The sequence below is a fragment of the Entelurus aequoreus genome, linkage group LG04 (genome assembly GCF_033978785.1).
Source record: "Entelurus aequoreus isolate RoL-2023_Sb linkage group LG04, RoL_Eaeq_v1.1, whole genome shotgun sequence".
Classification (NCBI taxonomy): Eukaryota; Metazoa; Chordata; class Actinopteri; order Syngnathiformes; family Syngnathidae; genus Entelurus; species Entelurus aequoreus.
The window spans coordinates 60,441,135-60,458,389 of NC_084734.1; the positions used below are offsets into that span (position 1 = coordinate 60,441,135).

Sequence of the window (17,255 nt, forward strand, 5' to 3'; positions counted from 1 at the left end):
TGATATATTTTTTCAAGAATTAGTCTTAAAGTGTTTTTTAAAATGTGTGAATGGAACTGGAACATTTTAAGGATTATCCAAGCTGTTCCAAAGTTGAACCCCCCTGACAGAAACACATCTACTTTTTAAGCTTGTTCTTATCTTAGCTTTCTGGAAGACAGCTGAAACTCTGAGGTCATAGGGATTCTCTCTGGGGTCAAACCTCTCCTGTAGACATCCAGGCAGCATGTGGTTATGAGCTTTGTACGTCACAATAGCAGTGTTGAGATCAACAAGATTGTGCAGTTTTAATGTTTTTAATTTAATAAACAGAGCATTGGTATGGTCATGATAATCTGCATAATTTACAATTCTAATCGCTTTCTTTTGAAGTAAGAATATAGATTTAATGTTTGTTTTGTAATTGTTACCCCCAGATTTCGACACAATAATTAAGATACGGTGAGTACAAAAGAATTATATAACATGATAAGAGCCTTTTGATTTACGAGTTTTTGATTTTATGTAACATAGCAATATTTTTTTGCCATCTTTGTCTTAAGTATATTTATGTGCAGTTTCCAATTTAATTTATACATCTATATGGATTCCCAAAAATGTTGTTGAATACACCCTTTCTATCTCCATATCATCAATTCTTATATGACACTGTTGTTATTTTTCCTATTTCAAAAAATTATATATTTTGTTTTATTTAGGTTGGTTGATAGTTTTTTGGCATCAAACCATTGCTTTAGTATGTGGAGTTCACTCTCTACAGTCCCTAAGAGTTGGCCAAGGTCTTGCCCAGAACAGTACAGACTTGTATCATCAGCAAAGAGAATACAGTTGAGTTTTTTAAAGATTTTACAGATATAATTAATGTACAATAAAAACAATTTTGGTCCCAGTACAGAACCTTGGGGTACTCCATGTGTTATAATCTTTTTATCTGAATCTACATTATTCATATGCACGTACTGTTCTCTGCCACCAAGATAACTCTTCAACCAGTCATGAGCAAGACCTCTAAAACCATATCTCTGCATTTTGTTTAAAAGCAATGTATGATCGATGGTGTCAAAGGCCTTGCTCAGGTCAATAAAAACGCCAACAGCAAACTCCCTCTTATCAATTGCAGTGGTTACCTCCTCAACTAGTTCCATCACTGCCATGGAAGAGGACCTGTTTGGTCGAAAACCATATTGGTGTTCACTTAGCAAGTGATGCTTATCAATAAAACTGTCTAATCTTGACACAAATAATTTTTCAAGGATTTTTGAAAATTGTGAGAGTATAGAAATAGGCCTATAGTTGGTGAACTGATGCTTATCTCCACTTTTGAAGATGGGAATAACTTTTGCCGTTTTCATTTTCTTTGGGAAAACACCTTTTATAAAAGAAATATTACATACATAAGTGAAGGGAACAGCTATAAAATCAACAATTTCCTTGATCAGAGAAAAGTCCAAGTCACAGCAGTCTGTTGACTTCTTGTTTTTCTGAGAATTTACAATTTCTGTGATTTCACTTTCATGAACGGGGGAAAATAAAAAACGATTCAAAGTTGCTTTGAATGGTATGTTCATTAAATTTGACACTGTTTTCGGGTTGTACAATGTATTCGCTAAATTAGGTACAACATTCACAAAGAAGGTGTTAAAAGCATCCGTTATTTCCTTAGGGTCATTTAGAGTTTGATTATTTTCTATGAAATAGCTTGGATGTTCCTTATTTGTCATGTTTTTTTTAATGATACCATTCAAAACTTTCCACGTACCCTGGATGCTATTTTTATGTTGTTCTAATAGGTTACAGTAATATGTTCTTTTTCTGTGCTTTATTATTTGTGTTAACTTATTTTTGTACGTTTTATATTTGTGTTCAATTTCTTTGGTTCTGTGCTTTAAATGTCTTCTGTAAAGATAATTTTTCTTTTTTGCAGGACTTCAATAGTCCCTTTGTGATCCACGGTTTGTCCTTAACAGTGCTGTCCTTAATGTAATGTTTTTTCATTGGACAGTGCTTATCATACAGTGTTATGAAAATGTTGAGAAAATGTTCATATGCCTCATCCGGGTCTATGAACTTATTGACATCATTACTCTGAGTACAGTGGAATGAACCCCTCATTATACAAATTTGTAAATTTACAAACCACAGACCGAATAAAAATATGCTTTGTTGTATGAACCTTGTACCAGTGTACAAACTGATACACAGCACATTTGTGGGCAGGTTCAGCGATCTCTGTCAACTAATTGCTACTTTTTTGCTTTTCAAGTGTTTTTAGCCTGTTTACAGCATTTTTATAGCTTTGCTAGCTCAACATGTGTCCAAAGAAAGCAATGGTCAAGCGATGTGTAGTTTTTACATTCAGGAAGTATCCACAGCGTTGTCGACAGTGCCTTCCCCCTCCTTCTCTCCCTCCCACTTTCTTCGGCTGAATGCCAGAAGATTAACCGACAAAAAAAATGGAAATTTGTGAATTTCATGAAATTGTTTTTGCTCAGGTTGTACCTGATTATCGATATATTGCATTCGCTAATTAATAGGTTCATTGATTCAGGTAACAATTGCTCCAGAAAAAATGACGCAACTCATTTAAGATTGTTCATGCTGCTTTTTTTCCACACACTGATATTTGTAAAACTCTCTGTGCAGCACATCACTTGCATTCATTGTTTTGGAACTATGTTCAACTGTATCGGCCCTTTTCCAATAAAATGCTACTTTATTATTTTCAAGCCTTAACCAGTGTTACAGTGATGACTGCAATTTCTGATGAAATGCTTGTCTACTGTGATATTTTCAATCGTAGGATAGAAGTTAAATAAATGTATCATTGGTATTTTTCTAATTGTTTATTTTAACATTTTCTTGAGTGAATTCTGCAGAATGTACACATTTCCATAGCAGATACCAGAGGTGAGATGGCACGATTAAGCAATCCTTCATAAACGTGGTTGGATAGCGCATGTCAGGTTCTGTTTGTCAGCATGCCATTATTAAAATGTTTGCAGAAACATTTATCATGACTTTCTTTAGAGTGTGTAATGTTTGACATTATAAGTCTCGCTAATCAGACAATGAAATGCAGAGAAAGCCAATCAATGAGCTTGTGGGCGGTCTGAAGGGACAAGCTTCAGTCTGAGCGGCTGTTATTTATCTATATATTTATTTGTGGAAATTAAAGTGTGCAGGGGACGAAAATGTCCTTTTAAAAAAGTGCATGTGACATGTCTCCCCTGACCCTCCAAATTACATCCATGAGTCAGTGCCTCACCAGCCATGAACCTCACCACACGTCACTGGCATACACTCATCAGCAGACCTCACCTCAGCACCATTAATAACTTGAAAACAATTAGTCGCATCCTGCCGGCACTCTCAATATCACATTAACCTCTTGTGTGCTGCCCTTGCACATGAATTTGAAGCCATTTCTTACAGTGTGCTACCAATCTTGTGTCTATTTTTGTTGTGTGACACTCAAACACTTCCCCGCACAATTCAAAGCCAGCCTGTCCCAAAGTCCACACACTTGGTTGAAATGGCAATAGCTGCAGGTAGCGGACAAGTTTGGGGTGGCAAATGTAAATATTCAGTCAGAATGTTCAGTTCAGTTCAGTTCAGTTTCAGTTTATTTGGAACAAGCATACGATACAATGTAATGCATCACATGTTGCCAGTTGTTTCATTACAGCACGTCCGAAAAGGAAAATAGCAATTTTATCCAATGTCCTTGTTCTCTGTAACAGAACAGTGAACAAATAAATAATATAACATAGTAAGTAAACAAATATTAAATACATAAATAATCTTTGTCTCAATAAAAAAAAAAAAAAATACAATTAAAATAAAGGGTTCAAGATATTCATCATAATTCTTGTTCTGTGTACTTTGTGAACACTTATAGTTTGAAAATGCTCTTAAACTGAATCATATTGGTGCTTTGTTTGATTTATTTGGTTAATCCGTTTCATAATTTAATTCCACATACTAATATACTAAAGGTTTTAAGTGTTGTACGAACATACAAATGTTTTAAATTAGATTTTCCTCTAAGGTTATATTTCTCCTCTTTTGTTGAGAAGAATTGTTGTACATTCTTGGGTAGCAGGTTATAGTTTGTTTTGTACATTATTTTAGCTGTTTGCAAATGCACCAAATCGTTCAATTTCAATAATTGTGATGTATTAAATAAAGGGTTTGTATGTTCAAACAACACGTGTTCACAAAGTACATAGATCAATAATTATGATGAACATCTTGAACCTTTATATTTTTTTACTTGCAATGTACGGAATATGTACTTCACTGTGCAACCTACTAATAAAAGTCTCAATCTCAATCAATCAATCAATCAAACTTACTATGGTATATTATGTATTTATTAACTGTTCTGTTACAGAGAACATGGAAATGGGCTAAAATTGCCATGGTATGAAAAGGGGTAGGATTAAATAAGTTCAGCTTCTTCCTACTCCTTTTCGGACGTGCTGTAATGAAACAACTAAAAATATGTACTGCATTACATTGTTTCGTATGCATGTTTGAAATAAACTGAAACTGAACTGAAACTGAACCGAACACTTTTCTAGCATATTTTCCACATTTAGCTCACTTTTCTGAAATTGAACTTACTTTTCTCACATTTAACACACTTTTCTCTCATTTCATCACATTTAGGTTCACATTAAATGTTAAAACTAAATATTCCATCCAAATAAAATTATTGAATCTAAATCTAAACGTAAATGTTAAATATAAAGACAAATGTTAATGTGGTTGAGTGTCTTGTTTTTTTTAACTGTGTCTTTTTGTCTGACATTTAAGATTTAGATTTAGATTTGACATTTAGAATTACATTTACATTAATATTTAACATTTGTATATAACATTTACAGTCAACATTTAATTTAAACTTAAATGTGATGGAAATGAACTAAATGTTAGAAAAGGGTGTTAAATGTGAGAAATATGTGACTAAAAGTGTGACTAAATGTTTACATTCGACACTCCATAGGCAGAGACAAACGTGCAGCATTTAAAACTAGGGTCGCATCAATTCGTCGACATTGTCCTCAAATACAATAAAAATAATAAAAATAATAAAAATAATAAAAATTGTGACACAGTTGTGACGTCATCACTCGTGTTTTTCCCGGAGGACGCGAGTCAGCACCGCCACTCACATCAACATCGTGGGTGAAAACATGAAAAGTGTAGGAATATTTCTTTTTCTTGTAAAAATATGAATACCTTGCTCATTTTTGCAAAGCATATATTGTCTTTATGACACTATGTCTGTGATACGGGAGCATTAAAAGCGAAAGAATGTCGGACATCTGAAGGACGCGGTCTCAACTCAATAAGATAGTTAACTTGAACCTTGCTAGTTAGCTAATAATTGTGTAGGCAAAGTTGTGTGAAAAAATAGATTTAGCTATCATTTTAGCCAAAGTACGCCAGCTAAACTTTGTCTAAACCAGGGGTGTCAAACTCATTTTAGAACGAGGGCCACATGGAGAAAAATGTACTCCCAAGTAGGCCGGACTGGTAAAATCTTGGCACGATAACTTAAAAATAAAGACAACTTCAGATTGTTTTCTTAATTGTTTAAAAAATAGAACGAGCACATTCTGAAAATGTACAAATCATAATGTTGTTGTTGTTTTTTTTAAACTTACATGTTGTGGTTAGTAGTATTCTACCTTTATTTGTCGTTATTTATACTTTCTGAATAAATTATGTGACAATGTTCATCAGTCAACTCATTGGTGTTAATTTTCAATCTATCAAGATAAAAAAAATTATAACAAAATCAAATTACAGTATGTTATTTATTTAGTTTGCTCATTTTCCGTGGTTTATTTTTTTTTACATATGTAGCATCATCTACAAAGATACAAATAATTGCTATTGGGACATCTAGTGGACACATTAAGAACAGCAGTTTCTTTCATAAAAAAATTTGGCTCATTTTTCTACGCAGCAAACTCATCCCGTGGGCCGGATAAAACCTGTTCGCCGGCCTGATCCGGCCCACGGGCCGTACGTTTGACACCCCTGGTCTAAACCAAAACAAGTCTTTTTCAAGCAGCGTTATTTTACAATGCAATGAAAAAAGTGACAATAGCAAACGCAATCGCACACGCACAAACAATTATACTAACATATGCTTTGAGTCTAGTGCTAAAAATGCCAGGTGTTAATCAATAATCAATAATATTTCAGTGTGCAGCTTCTTAAACACATCACAAAATGCTTGTTGTTTTTTTTAGCAAGTTAGTTGTGTTGTTTTATTGTTTGTTGTTATTGCTATTTTAACTGTCCTTTTTTTTTTTTTTTACATAAAAACATCTACTAGTTTTATTTTGCACTTTTCCTGTCCTTACTTTTGAATGGACATAAGTTTAATAGTTAATAAAAAAAAATGTAAAAGCCTAATGAGCAGCACAGTTACAGTATGAATAAATATTTATGATAGAATTAGTCATCTTTGTTATTAGTCGGCAACAATCTTTCAAGCTGAATTTCAAAGTCGATGGCTAAATTAGACTGAAAATGTGTACGCTTTATAATTCGACAAGTCGACTAATCGTTAAGATAGTCGATGACTAGTCCACTTTCGAAATGCTGCAAATGAAAACTTCTGTAATCACACAACATTGCAGGATCAAAAACAAATAAAAAGTTATTGGATCATTTCTGTTTGCCCCTGTCAGACACTTAGCAAGTGAAGTGTTAAGCCGCAGAGAATGAGAGTTAAATCATCTAAATCTGTTTCATACACAGAGGACAGCGGGTGGCCTTGAATGCATGAGGAGATCCCAAAAGAATCAACACAAAAAGAGTACAACTAGAGACAAGTTTATAGTCTCAATGGCTTTTGCAGAGACCCGTCTGCTTCAGGGTATAATAGTTGGCCTCAAGGGAGAACATAAAGAAAATATTAGCTCATGATGGCCCACCTTATGGCCATTATTGCTTTTATCACTGACACAATGATAATCTAAGAGCAATGTGGTGCACTGAAATATATAAAAAGTTAAGGATAATCCGGGTTTTGCAGTAAAAAACTCCTTTCAGTTGATTGCTGGATCACAAGGCAGAGCTGCTTGTTAAGAGTGGCCCCATCTTTACTAGTTAAGCTCCTAAAATCATTCCATTCACCGAAATAAAAAGATGATTTCCAACTGCAAAGTTCAGTCAAATCTCCTATAAAAAGGTGTTGAGGAAATGGCAGTGAACTGATTTATTTGACTTTATTTCCTAATTTAGCAACTTCTGCTTTACATTTTAAATTTGGCCAAAGTAAATGTTTCAAGGTTAGATAAAACACACCATTCTTTTGCCCAATGGGATTTTAACCTGATGTTTGTTAAAATGACAGATCACTCTAAATCACACGTGTCAAACTCAAGGCCCGGGAGCCAGATGTGGCCCGCCGCTTCATTTTATTTGGCCCTCGAAAGCCTGGAAATAATATGTATCAAAGTACTGTTACTTTTCTTACTAAATGTATATATTTTTTCTATTTTGGGAGAAAAAAAAAAGATGTACTCCATGTAATCGCAAATGATGTTAACTTAAATATTGTCTAATTATGCAAAAATATATAATCAAACATTCTAACCCTTTTTTTAATAGAAATAAATACTAATAATATTGATTTCAAAGCAAGTTATTGTGCAATGTAAAAGTAGCAATATATTTCATGAGGCTCTGTCAGAGGTGACTGTTATATTCCTCTGCGCAGGAGCACTTTCAGTAAGTGGGCCTGGTCAGTAAGGAGTGCAAATGTGTGGAACTCAGTAGCTGAGGAGGTTAAACTGGTCACAATTTATAAGGCCTTCACAAAAATTTTTTAAATTTGGCTTATCAACGCCTACAGCTGCCAGCACTAAAATATGAGTCAGTTTTGATGCTAAGATAAATGTCATGTTGTATTTTTTTTTTTTAAATCATATTGTATATGTATTGTGTGATTGTTTTCCTTTTTCTCTCTCTTTATTTTCTTTTTCTATTAAATTGTAATTTTACTACTTTTTTTACATCATGGCCAGGGGACTACAGATGAAAACTAGCCTTCTGGCTAATTCTGGCTTTTTTAACCATGTGTAGTCATGTGTTTTATGAAATTGCATTGTCCCCTTTGAAATAAACTAATCTAATCTAATGGTAAAATTGTGAAATTTACTGTGGTTTTTACAGCATTTTTCTCTAAATGAAAAAAACAGTACTTTTTTTTTTTACTGTGATAAACTGCGGTGACGGCGTGGCACAATTGGGAGAGTGGCCATGCCAGCAACCTGAGGGTTCCTGGTTCGATCCCCACCTTCTACCAACCTCCGTTGTGTCCTTGGGCAAGACACTTCACCTTTGCTCCTGATGGCTTCGTGGTTAGGGCCTTGCATGGCAGCTCCCGCCGTCAGTGTGTGAATGTGTGTGTGAATGTGCTTTGAGTACCTTGAAGGTAGAAAAGCGCTATACAAGTATAACCCATTGACCATTTATTCTTACGACTTCTAGAATGTAATGACGCAATTATGCACGTACGTTACGGGTGTAACGGTACGTGTATTTGTATTGAACCGTTTCGGTACGGGGGTTTCGGTTCGGTTCGGAGGTGTACCGAACGAGTTTCCACACGAACATATTAAGTAGCCTTCTGCCTCTGTCTCTGTCAGGACTCTACACAGCACCCAGCATTTTCCCACCCACACAACCATCTGATTGGTTACAAACAGAGCGGTAACAGCCAATCAGCAGTGCATATTCAGAGCGCATGTAGTCAGTGCTTAGCGTTTAGCAGGTAAGCATCAGGCAGCGGACTCTCCCCAAATTATAATAAACAGTCAACTACTAGTAACATCACTATGAGCCCGTTGACCTTCTAGAAACATAAAGGGCAGCTCAGCTCGCTCGCAGTCCTGGCTTGAGGTGAAGGCTAATTTGCTTTCAGTGTAACGTTAGCTCATTTTGCTTTGTGTTGTGTGTGTGTGTGTGTGTGTGTGTGTGTGTGTGTGTGTGTGTGTGTGTGTGTGTGTGTGTGTGTGTGTGTGTGTGTGTGTGCATGTGTGTGTGTGTTACAGACAGCAAAGCCCTGTCTGTCTGTTATTTCACTTTACCTTTTTCTGTGTTGATTGAGCTGTGTTGAAGCAGCAAAAAATGACATTATGTTAAATGGAGAGTTTCTGTCTCTGATAGTTGATATAATAATGTAACTGCATCATTAAGCCTGCATGAACTCCATGGTGTTCAGGGATGAATAGTCTCTCCTATTGCTATTGTACCATTTTTTCAGCTATAGTTACATTAATCATTAGTAATGCAGCAGCCTAGTTTTGAATGGCACGGTGCCTGCTATCACATGTTGATAAAAATATAACATTTACATAATAAAACTCAACTACAGGCTTCCCAATTGCTGTAATAAATTAAGCATGATGAGTTGACTTGAAACTGTTTAATGTTGCACTTTTTATATGTAGAAGAAAAGTTTTGTCATTTTATTTAATCTGAGCAACACCTTGAGGCAGTTTAATGTTGATTAACGTGGGCAGAATTATTATAGTGTTCCCAATGTTAAAAGGATAAAGCCATTGTTTACAAATAACCCAAAAATTAATATTTTGTTGTTTTCTTACTTTACCGAAAATTAACCGAACCGTGACCTCTAAACCGAGGTACGTACCGAACCGAAATTTTTGTGTACCGTTACACCCCTAACGTACGTAGCATGTGCTTTAACGTTTGGTGTTGTCGATGATAGCGAATTAACATAACTGCAAATTGTTCGTTGGTCCTTCTTGGACTGCGTTTGTATGTGTGCACACGCTCCCTGCGTAAACACCAATCATTTTATTCGGGCCGGTAATTTTTTTATCATTCAAACTTAGTAATTGTGAAAAATATAGACAATTGTAAAACAAATGTGTGCTGTTAAACCACTCATGGTAACATATGCTAACCAATAGTGTTTTTGTTATATTTTTTGCTCTGAAAAATGTTACTGTGAGGAAGTTGCAAACAGTATAGAGAAAATGAAAATGCAGTTTATTGATAATGAAGGTGATTGTTATTCATTTAGGGAGTTGCTCCACACTGCGCAAGGAGACACATAATTAGCTGCTGACCACTTATCAGCTGAAGCACCAAAAATGAATAGTGTCAGTCAGAATGGATTGGCGGCTTATCAATAGACACATCCTAGATTTTAAACCCCGAAAACCATTTAATTTAGCGCGAATAACATTTTGCCAGTAGGTTAGGTAAGAAAAACAAATAACATGTCACAATATAATTTTCTTATTTTCATGATAAAAAAGTGTGGTTTTAGTGGAAGTCGCCCCCGACAGACTCTTTGCATAAGACGGTTCCAAATCGATTCCAGCACATTGTTTCATAGGAATAAAACGTGTGTTCACTGGTATCCAACAGTGAAAAATTACAGTTTTTTTTTATTTACTGTAAAAAAACTAATGTCAATTTTACAAGGAAATTCTGGCAACTGAGCTGCCTTTTTTTAACCATAAAAACAGCAGTACCGTTTGTCCATCTACAGTAACATACACTACATTTTGAGGTGAAATTATTGCAACTTACCATATTTTTGTTACATTTTAGTCCAAAAAAAAATTCCACTAATAAAATGCATTAAAAAATGGTGTAATAATAGTGTTCACTGTTAGAAGAGGCCCTCTGGGGCCAAACATAACTGCGATGTGGCCCTCAGTGAAAACAACTTTGACACCTCTGCTCTAAATCAATGTTGCTGGTTCATATTAGATACATTTAGACCCAAAATTATTTATCTCACTCTAAATTAAATACATTTTTTTACAAATCCGGTGGAGCATTGGTTAGCGCTAGTGCCTCCGAGTGAGAAGGTCCTGTGTTCGATTCCCAGGCCGATCCCAGCACATTGTTTCATAGGAATAGAACTTGTGTTCACTAGTATCCGACAGTGAAAAATTGAATTTTTTTAAATTTACAGTAAAAAAACTAATGTACATTTTACAAGGAAATTCTGGCAACTGGGCTGCCTTTTTTTAACCACAAAAACAGCACTACTGTTTGTCCATCTACAGTAATACAAACTACATTTTGAGGTGAAATTATTGCAACTTACCATATTTTTGTTACATTTTAGTCCAAAAAAAAATCTACTAATAAAATGCATAAAAAAAGGTGTAATAATAGTATTCACTGTTAGAAGCGGCCCTCTGGGGCCAAACATAACTGCGATGTGGCCCTCAGTGAAAACGACTTTGACCCCTCTGCTCTAAATCAATGTTGCTGGTTCATATTAGATACATTTAGACCCCAAATTATTTATCTCACTCTAAATTAAATTACATTTTTTACAAATCCGGTGGTGAATTGGTTAGCACTAGTGCCTCCGAGTGAGAAGGTCCTGTGTTAGATTCCCTGTCCGATCCCAGCACATTGTTTCATAGGAATAGAACTTGTGTTCACTAAAATCCGACAGTGAAACATTGCAGTATTTTTTATTTACAGTAAAAAAAACTAATGTACATTTTACAAATAAATTTTAACCATAAAAAGAGCAGTACTTTTTTCCATCTACAGTAATATAAACTACATTTTGAGGTGAAATTATTGCAACTTACCATATTATCACTGTGCTATGTGAGAAGTTCTACTTTTTTTTTGTTGCCATACCTCAGTTAGACAACAAGAGTGTGCCCTTTGTTTACTTCACTAGCGCAACACACTGCGCAAAGATAATAGAATACAGCTCCTGTCAAAATTAAATGTAGGAACTCCACCTGTCAATGATTTATGACACTCGCCTGTCAAACTTTTTGACAGGTAGGCGAGACTTCTGGTCAAAGGTCACGCCACGTGACGAGGGAGGAACAAGGGAAAGTCAGACATCATGCACCTGTATATGTATTTTTAGAAAAGTACAATTCATAAAAAAAACTGTTTTTGATCTAGGTGGTTATTTTCGTCATTACTCTTACCTTGTAAGGTTCTCCAAACAGGTTGAATCCAGTTGAGAACAAATCTTCATCCTGCTGGACCTCCTGGTTCCTCCGCTCCCATTCTCTCCTTTTCAGGACACTGCGTTCCGACTCCAATTGACTGAAACAAAACCGAGAGCTCGTTAGAGTTGCCCGCTGAGGACAATAGACGGGTAAGAACCACTGTCTTTTTACTTGTATGTCTGACATGCACATGATAACATGATCGTCACATGTGCAATCGCCCAGGGCGGCATTGTCTTGAGGGCGCCGCAAGGATGAGGGGAAAAGAAGATGTACGTTCCTGGTCAAAAGTGTACATACACTTGTAAAGAACATAATGTCATGGCTATCTTGAGTTTCCAATTATTTCTAGAACTCTTATTATTTTGTGACAGAGTGATTTGAGCACATACTTGTTGGTCACAAAAAACATTCATGAAGTTTGGTTCTTTTATGAATTTATTATGGGTCTACTGAAAATGTGAGAAAATCTGCTGGGTCAAAAGTATACATACAGCAATGTTAATATTTGGTTACATGTCCCTTGGCAAGTTTCACTGCAATAAGGCACTTTTGGTAGCCATCCACAAGCTTCTGGTTGAATTTTTGACCACTTCTCTTGACAAAATTGGTGCAGTTCAGCTAAATTTGTTGGTTTTCTGATATTGACTTTTTTCTTCAGCATTGTCCACATGTTTAAGTCAGGACTTTGGGAAGGCCATTCTAAAACCTTAATTCTAGCCTGATTTAGCCATTCCTTTACCACTTTTGACATGTATTTGGGGTCATTGTCCTGTTGGAACACCCAACTGCGCCCAAGACCCAACCTCCGGGCTGATGATTTTAGGTTGTCCCCAAAACAGGCCCGGAACATAATACTGCCACCACCATGCTTGACGGTAGGAATGGTGTTCGTGGGATTAAAGGCCTCACCTTTTCTCCTCCAAACATATTGCTGGGTATTGTGGCCAAATAGCTCAATTTTTGTTTCATCTGACATCACATGGACAAAGATAAGATCTTCTGGAGGAAAGTTCTGTGGTCAGCTTGTGGATGGCTACCAAAAGCGCCTTATTGCAGTGAAACTTGCCAAGGGACATGTAACCAAATATTAAATGGTAAATGGGTTATACTTGTATAGCACTTGTTGGAGCCAAAATTCCTTATTTGTTTATATTGTTTTTATTTTTATTTTCTCTAATTGATTTTTGGGTTCAGCATGTTTAATTTCCTTTTCGGCAGATTGCTCTGCCCACTTCCTGTTAAGAACCAGGAAGTGTTGACAGGGAGGTGACTGTTGCTATGGTGCGGTTACCATGGTAGCCTCCTTAAATTGGGTTCAGGTGTGAGCATGGGCAGGGCGATTGGAGGACAAACAGTTTTCGACCGTGTTCGTGTTTGTGACGTGACGTGTCGTGTCGTGCCGTGACGTGACAATGCTGTGATAATGTGCCATTCAAGGTCAGCATACTTTGTTATTTAACCTACATTTGATTTAATTTAGATAGCTGGAATAAACGGATTGTCATATCCAAACACAGTTCTACAGTACTGGACATTCTATTATTTTCACGCGTCAAACTGGTCAACACAGTCGCCCTCGGTACCAGCCCAAAGGTAAGGGCTGTACAGCACTTTTCTACCTTTAAGGTACTAAAAGCGCTTTGACACTATTTCCACATTCCCCCATTCACACACACATTCACACACTGATGGCGGGAGCTGCCATGCAAGGCGCTAACCACGACCCATCAGGAGCAAGGGTGAAGTGTCTTGCCCAAGGACACAACGAGGCTGGTAGAAGGTCTGGATCGAACCAGGAACCCTCAGGTTGCCATTAACATTGCTGTATGTATACTTTTGACCCAGCAGATCTGGGCACATTTTCAGTAGACCCATAATAAATTCATAAAAGAACCAAACTTCATGAATTTTTTTTGTGACCAACAAGTATGTGCTCCTATCACTCTGTCACAAAAAATAAGAGTTGTAGAAATTATTGGAAACTCAAGACAGCCATGACATTATGTTCTTTACAAGTGTATGTCAACTTTTGACCACGACTGTATGTCTGTGCTTAGCGCTCATTTGCTCAGAATTTGTGTGCTCAATGGCACCCAATACAGGCATGACACCCAACACTCATATAGCACGTGTCAGTCAACTTAGGCCTCGTTGTCACTGCAGGTCAATTCCAGTTTTTCTGTCCTTGCGCGACCTGTTTCCGATTTTTTTGTGTCAATGTGAACAGAAAAATTCAGATTTTTTTATTATCCGACCCAGGCCTCTTTGGCATGTGGATATAAATCGGATATGTCTGCAGTCGGAACGCTGCGGTCGCATTCATTTGACCAAAACGTCATCAAAAAGCGAAAAGCGTCATAATTCGTAGCTGTGGCTACAAAAGTAGCTTGAGTTTGAGTTTGAGTTTTGAGTTTATTTCGAACATGCAAGCATACAACATGATACATCACAATTTCCAGTTTCTTTTCAACATGTTCGAAAAGGAGTAGGAAGAAGCAGAGCTTATTTAATCCTACCCCTTTTCTTTACATAACAGTTGCAAAACTTTTTGTTCACTTCCTGTTCACAATTTTTTCACAATAAACTCCATAAGTAATCACAATAAAAATAAATAAATAAATAATAGTAAGAATTTAATAATAATAATTGGTGAAGTAAGTCATATTTCATATGATGAGATAAGTAAGATTACTTTAAGAATGAATGAATGGATGGATGAAATAAATTGAGAATGTTTGTCATGGTTCTTCTTCTTTGTACTTTGTAAACACTTTAAGTTTGAAGAGTTTCTTGAAGTGTATCATATTAGTACATTGTTTGATTGCTTTGCTTAATCCATTCCATAATTTAATTCCACATACTGATATACTGAAGGTCTTAAGTGTTGTACGTGCAAACAAATGTTTTAAATTACGTTTTTCTCTAAGATTATATTTCTCCTCTTTTTTTGAGAAGAATTGTTGTATATTCTTGGGTAGCAGGTTATAGTTTGCTTTGTGCATAATTTTAGCTGTTTGCAAATTCACTATGTCGTGGAATTTCAGTATTTTTGATTCAATAAATAAAGGGTTTGTATGTTCTCTATATCCAACATTATGTATTATTCTAACTGATCTTTTTTGTAACACCGTTAATGAATGAAGTGTACTTTTGTAATTATTTCCCCATATTTCTACACAGTAGCTCAGATATGGTAACACTAGTGAGCAGTAGAGAATATGAAGGGATTTTTGGTCTAGAACATGTTTTGCTTTATTCATTATTGACGTGTTTCTTGCAACTTTATGTTGTATATTTTTTACGTGAGATTTCCAGTTCAATTTATCATCAATCATTATACCTAGAAATTTGGTTTCGTTTACTCTTTCAATTTCTATTCCGTCTATTTGTATTTGTGTTTGACTTTCTCTTCTACTGTTACCAAATAGCATTATTTTAGTTTTACTAAAATTCAACGATAGTCTGTTTTTGTCAAACCATCTTTTTAATTTGTTAATTTCCACCACCGGGTGTGAATGAATGATGGGTTCTCACTTCTCTGTGAAGCACTTTGAGTGTCTAGAAAAGCGCTATATAAATCTAATCCGTTATTATTATTATTATTATTAATTATTCGCCAAAATAGACAGTTACAAAATAAATAGTTGACAAATGAGCAGAACAATTTATTGTGTTTTAGGAACTTACGTCAATGTTCCACCACTCCTGTCTGCGACTGCTCGCCCACATGCTCTTTGGAGCAGACGTGGAAGTAAAATATCCTGCAAACTGCCAAAGCCAAAATGCTTGCCCTCTTCCTTCATAATCTTCTACGCGCAATAATTCAGTTTATAAAATGTTGACTTTGATTGCACAAAATACTTGAATTTGCCACAAATGCCCCAGCGCTGAGACTGACTGAGAATTGAAGCCATGTTTACTTCGGTAAACACCGCAGCATGCGTGACGTCATGATTTCATGTTTGCATAGAGGTCAGGTTGCGTTCACAATAGACATCACATATTTTTTGTAATGCGAGCCACTCCTAAAAGCTCTCTGCAGCGTACAAAAAACGGTTTATTATGAGACGTTTTGATAATAAAGTACAGACATTTCATAGAAAAACAACTACAGTTAGCCCTCGTGTTACGATGTTTCCTGGTTTAGTCAGCGATCCCATAAATTATTACTGTGCAGCGGAAGAATGAAAAAGTGTCATTGCTGTCCATGATAGCTGGCAGCATGACCCCGAGATGCAGAGACGGTAGGGGAAGTGCTGAAAAGAAGGTGTTTAGATAAGGACTAGGCAGGCAAATATCTAAGGGCACACCATCAACATTATTCATTATAGGCAAATGGACAAGTGTCACAGGGAAGTCAACAGTGATAAACCCTCCTGATTAGGGTTTAAAGGCAGGTGAGTACCCTGATCACTAATCGAGAGCAGGTGTTGTGCTCAGAAACAGTGGTGAAGTCACCGCAAGACAAGAACGTGTGCGAAGACTGATGACCTCATGTATTCTTCTATAAGTACCTTCTCCCTACAATATAACTAAACATGACATCCCAAAGGTAAAGGCATTTTTTTTCCAACAAGTAACATATGACATTAGACGGACACTTTGGTTCATCGTTTTATTTTAATGTCAGCTGGCCCAGGAACCCACTGAAGCACAACACATTCCCTTAATGTCATTGATGAAATCCAAATAAAATGGGCTTTTAAAGGCCTACTGAAACCCACTACTACCGACCACGCAGTCTGATAGTTTATATATCAATGATGAAATCTTAACATTGCAACACATGCCAATACGGCCGGGTTAACTTACAAAGTGCAATTTTAAATTCCCCGGGGAACTTCCGGTTGAAAACGTCTAGATATGATGACGTTTGCGCGTGACGTCAATGGTTGAAATGGAAGTTTTCGGACACCATTGTATTCAATACAAAAAGCTCTGTTTTCATCGCAAAATTCCACAGTATTCTGGACATCTGTGTTGGTGAATCTTTTGCAATTTGTTTAATGAACAATGAAGACTGCAAAGAAGAAAGCTGTAGGTGGGATCGGTGTATTAGCGGCTGCCTGCAGCAACACAAGCAGGAGGACTTTGATTTGGATAGCAGACGCGCTATCCGACGCTAGCCGCCGACCGCACCGGTGATCGGGTGAAGTCCTTCGTAGCACCGTCGATCGCTGGAACGCAGGTGAGCACGGGTGTTGATGAGCAGATGAGGGCTGGCGTAGGTGGATAGCTAATGTTTTTAGC

General features: G+C 36.5%; 2 protein-coding genes across 2 annotated transcripts in view; both read right to left on the reverse strand.

Annotated features, from left to right (window-relative positions):
* LOC133648886 (m7GpppX diphosphatase-like) overlaps positions 1 to 17,255 on the reverse strand; it is a 375,169-nt gene that overhangs the window by 287,312 nt on the left and 70,602 nt on the right. The window lies entirely within an intron of this gene.
* The window catches only part of LOC133648887 (AF4/FMR2 family member 2-like), a 380,782-nt gene that overhangs the window by 228,286 nt on the left and 135,241 nt on the right, over positions 1 to 17,255 (reverse strand). The window contains 1 exon segment of the mRNA XM_062045401.1: positions 11,979 to 12,099. Coding sequence (XP_061901385.1) covers positions 11,979 to 12,099 — 121 coding nt within the window.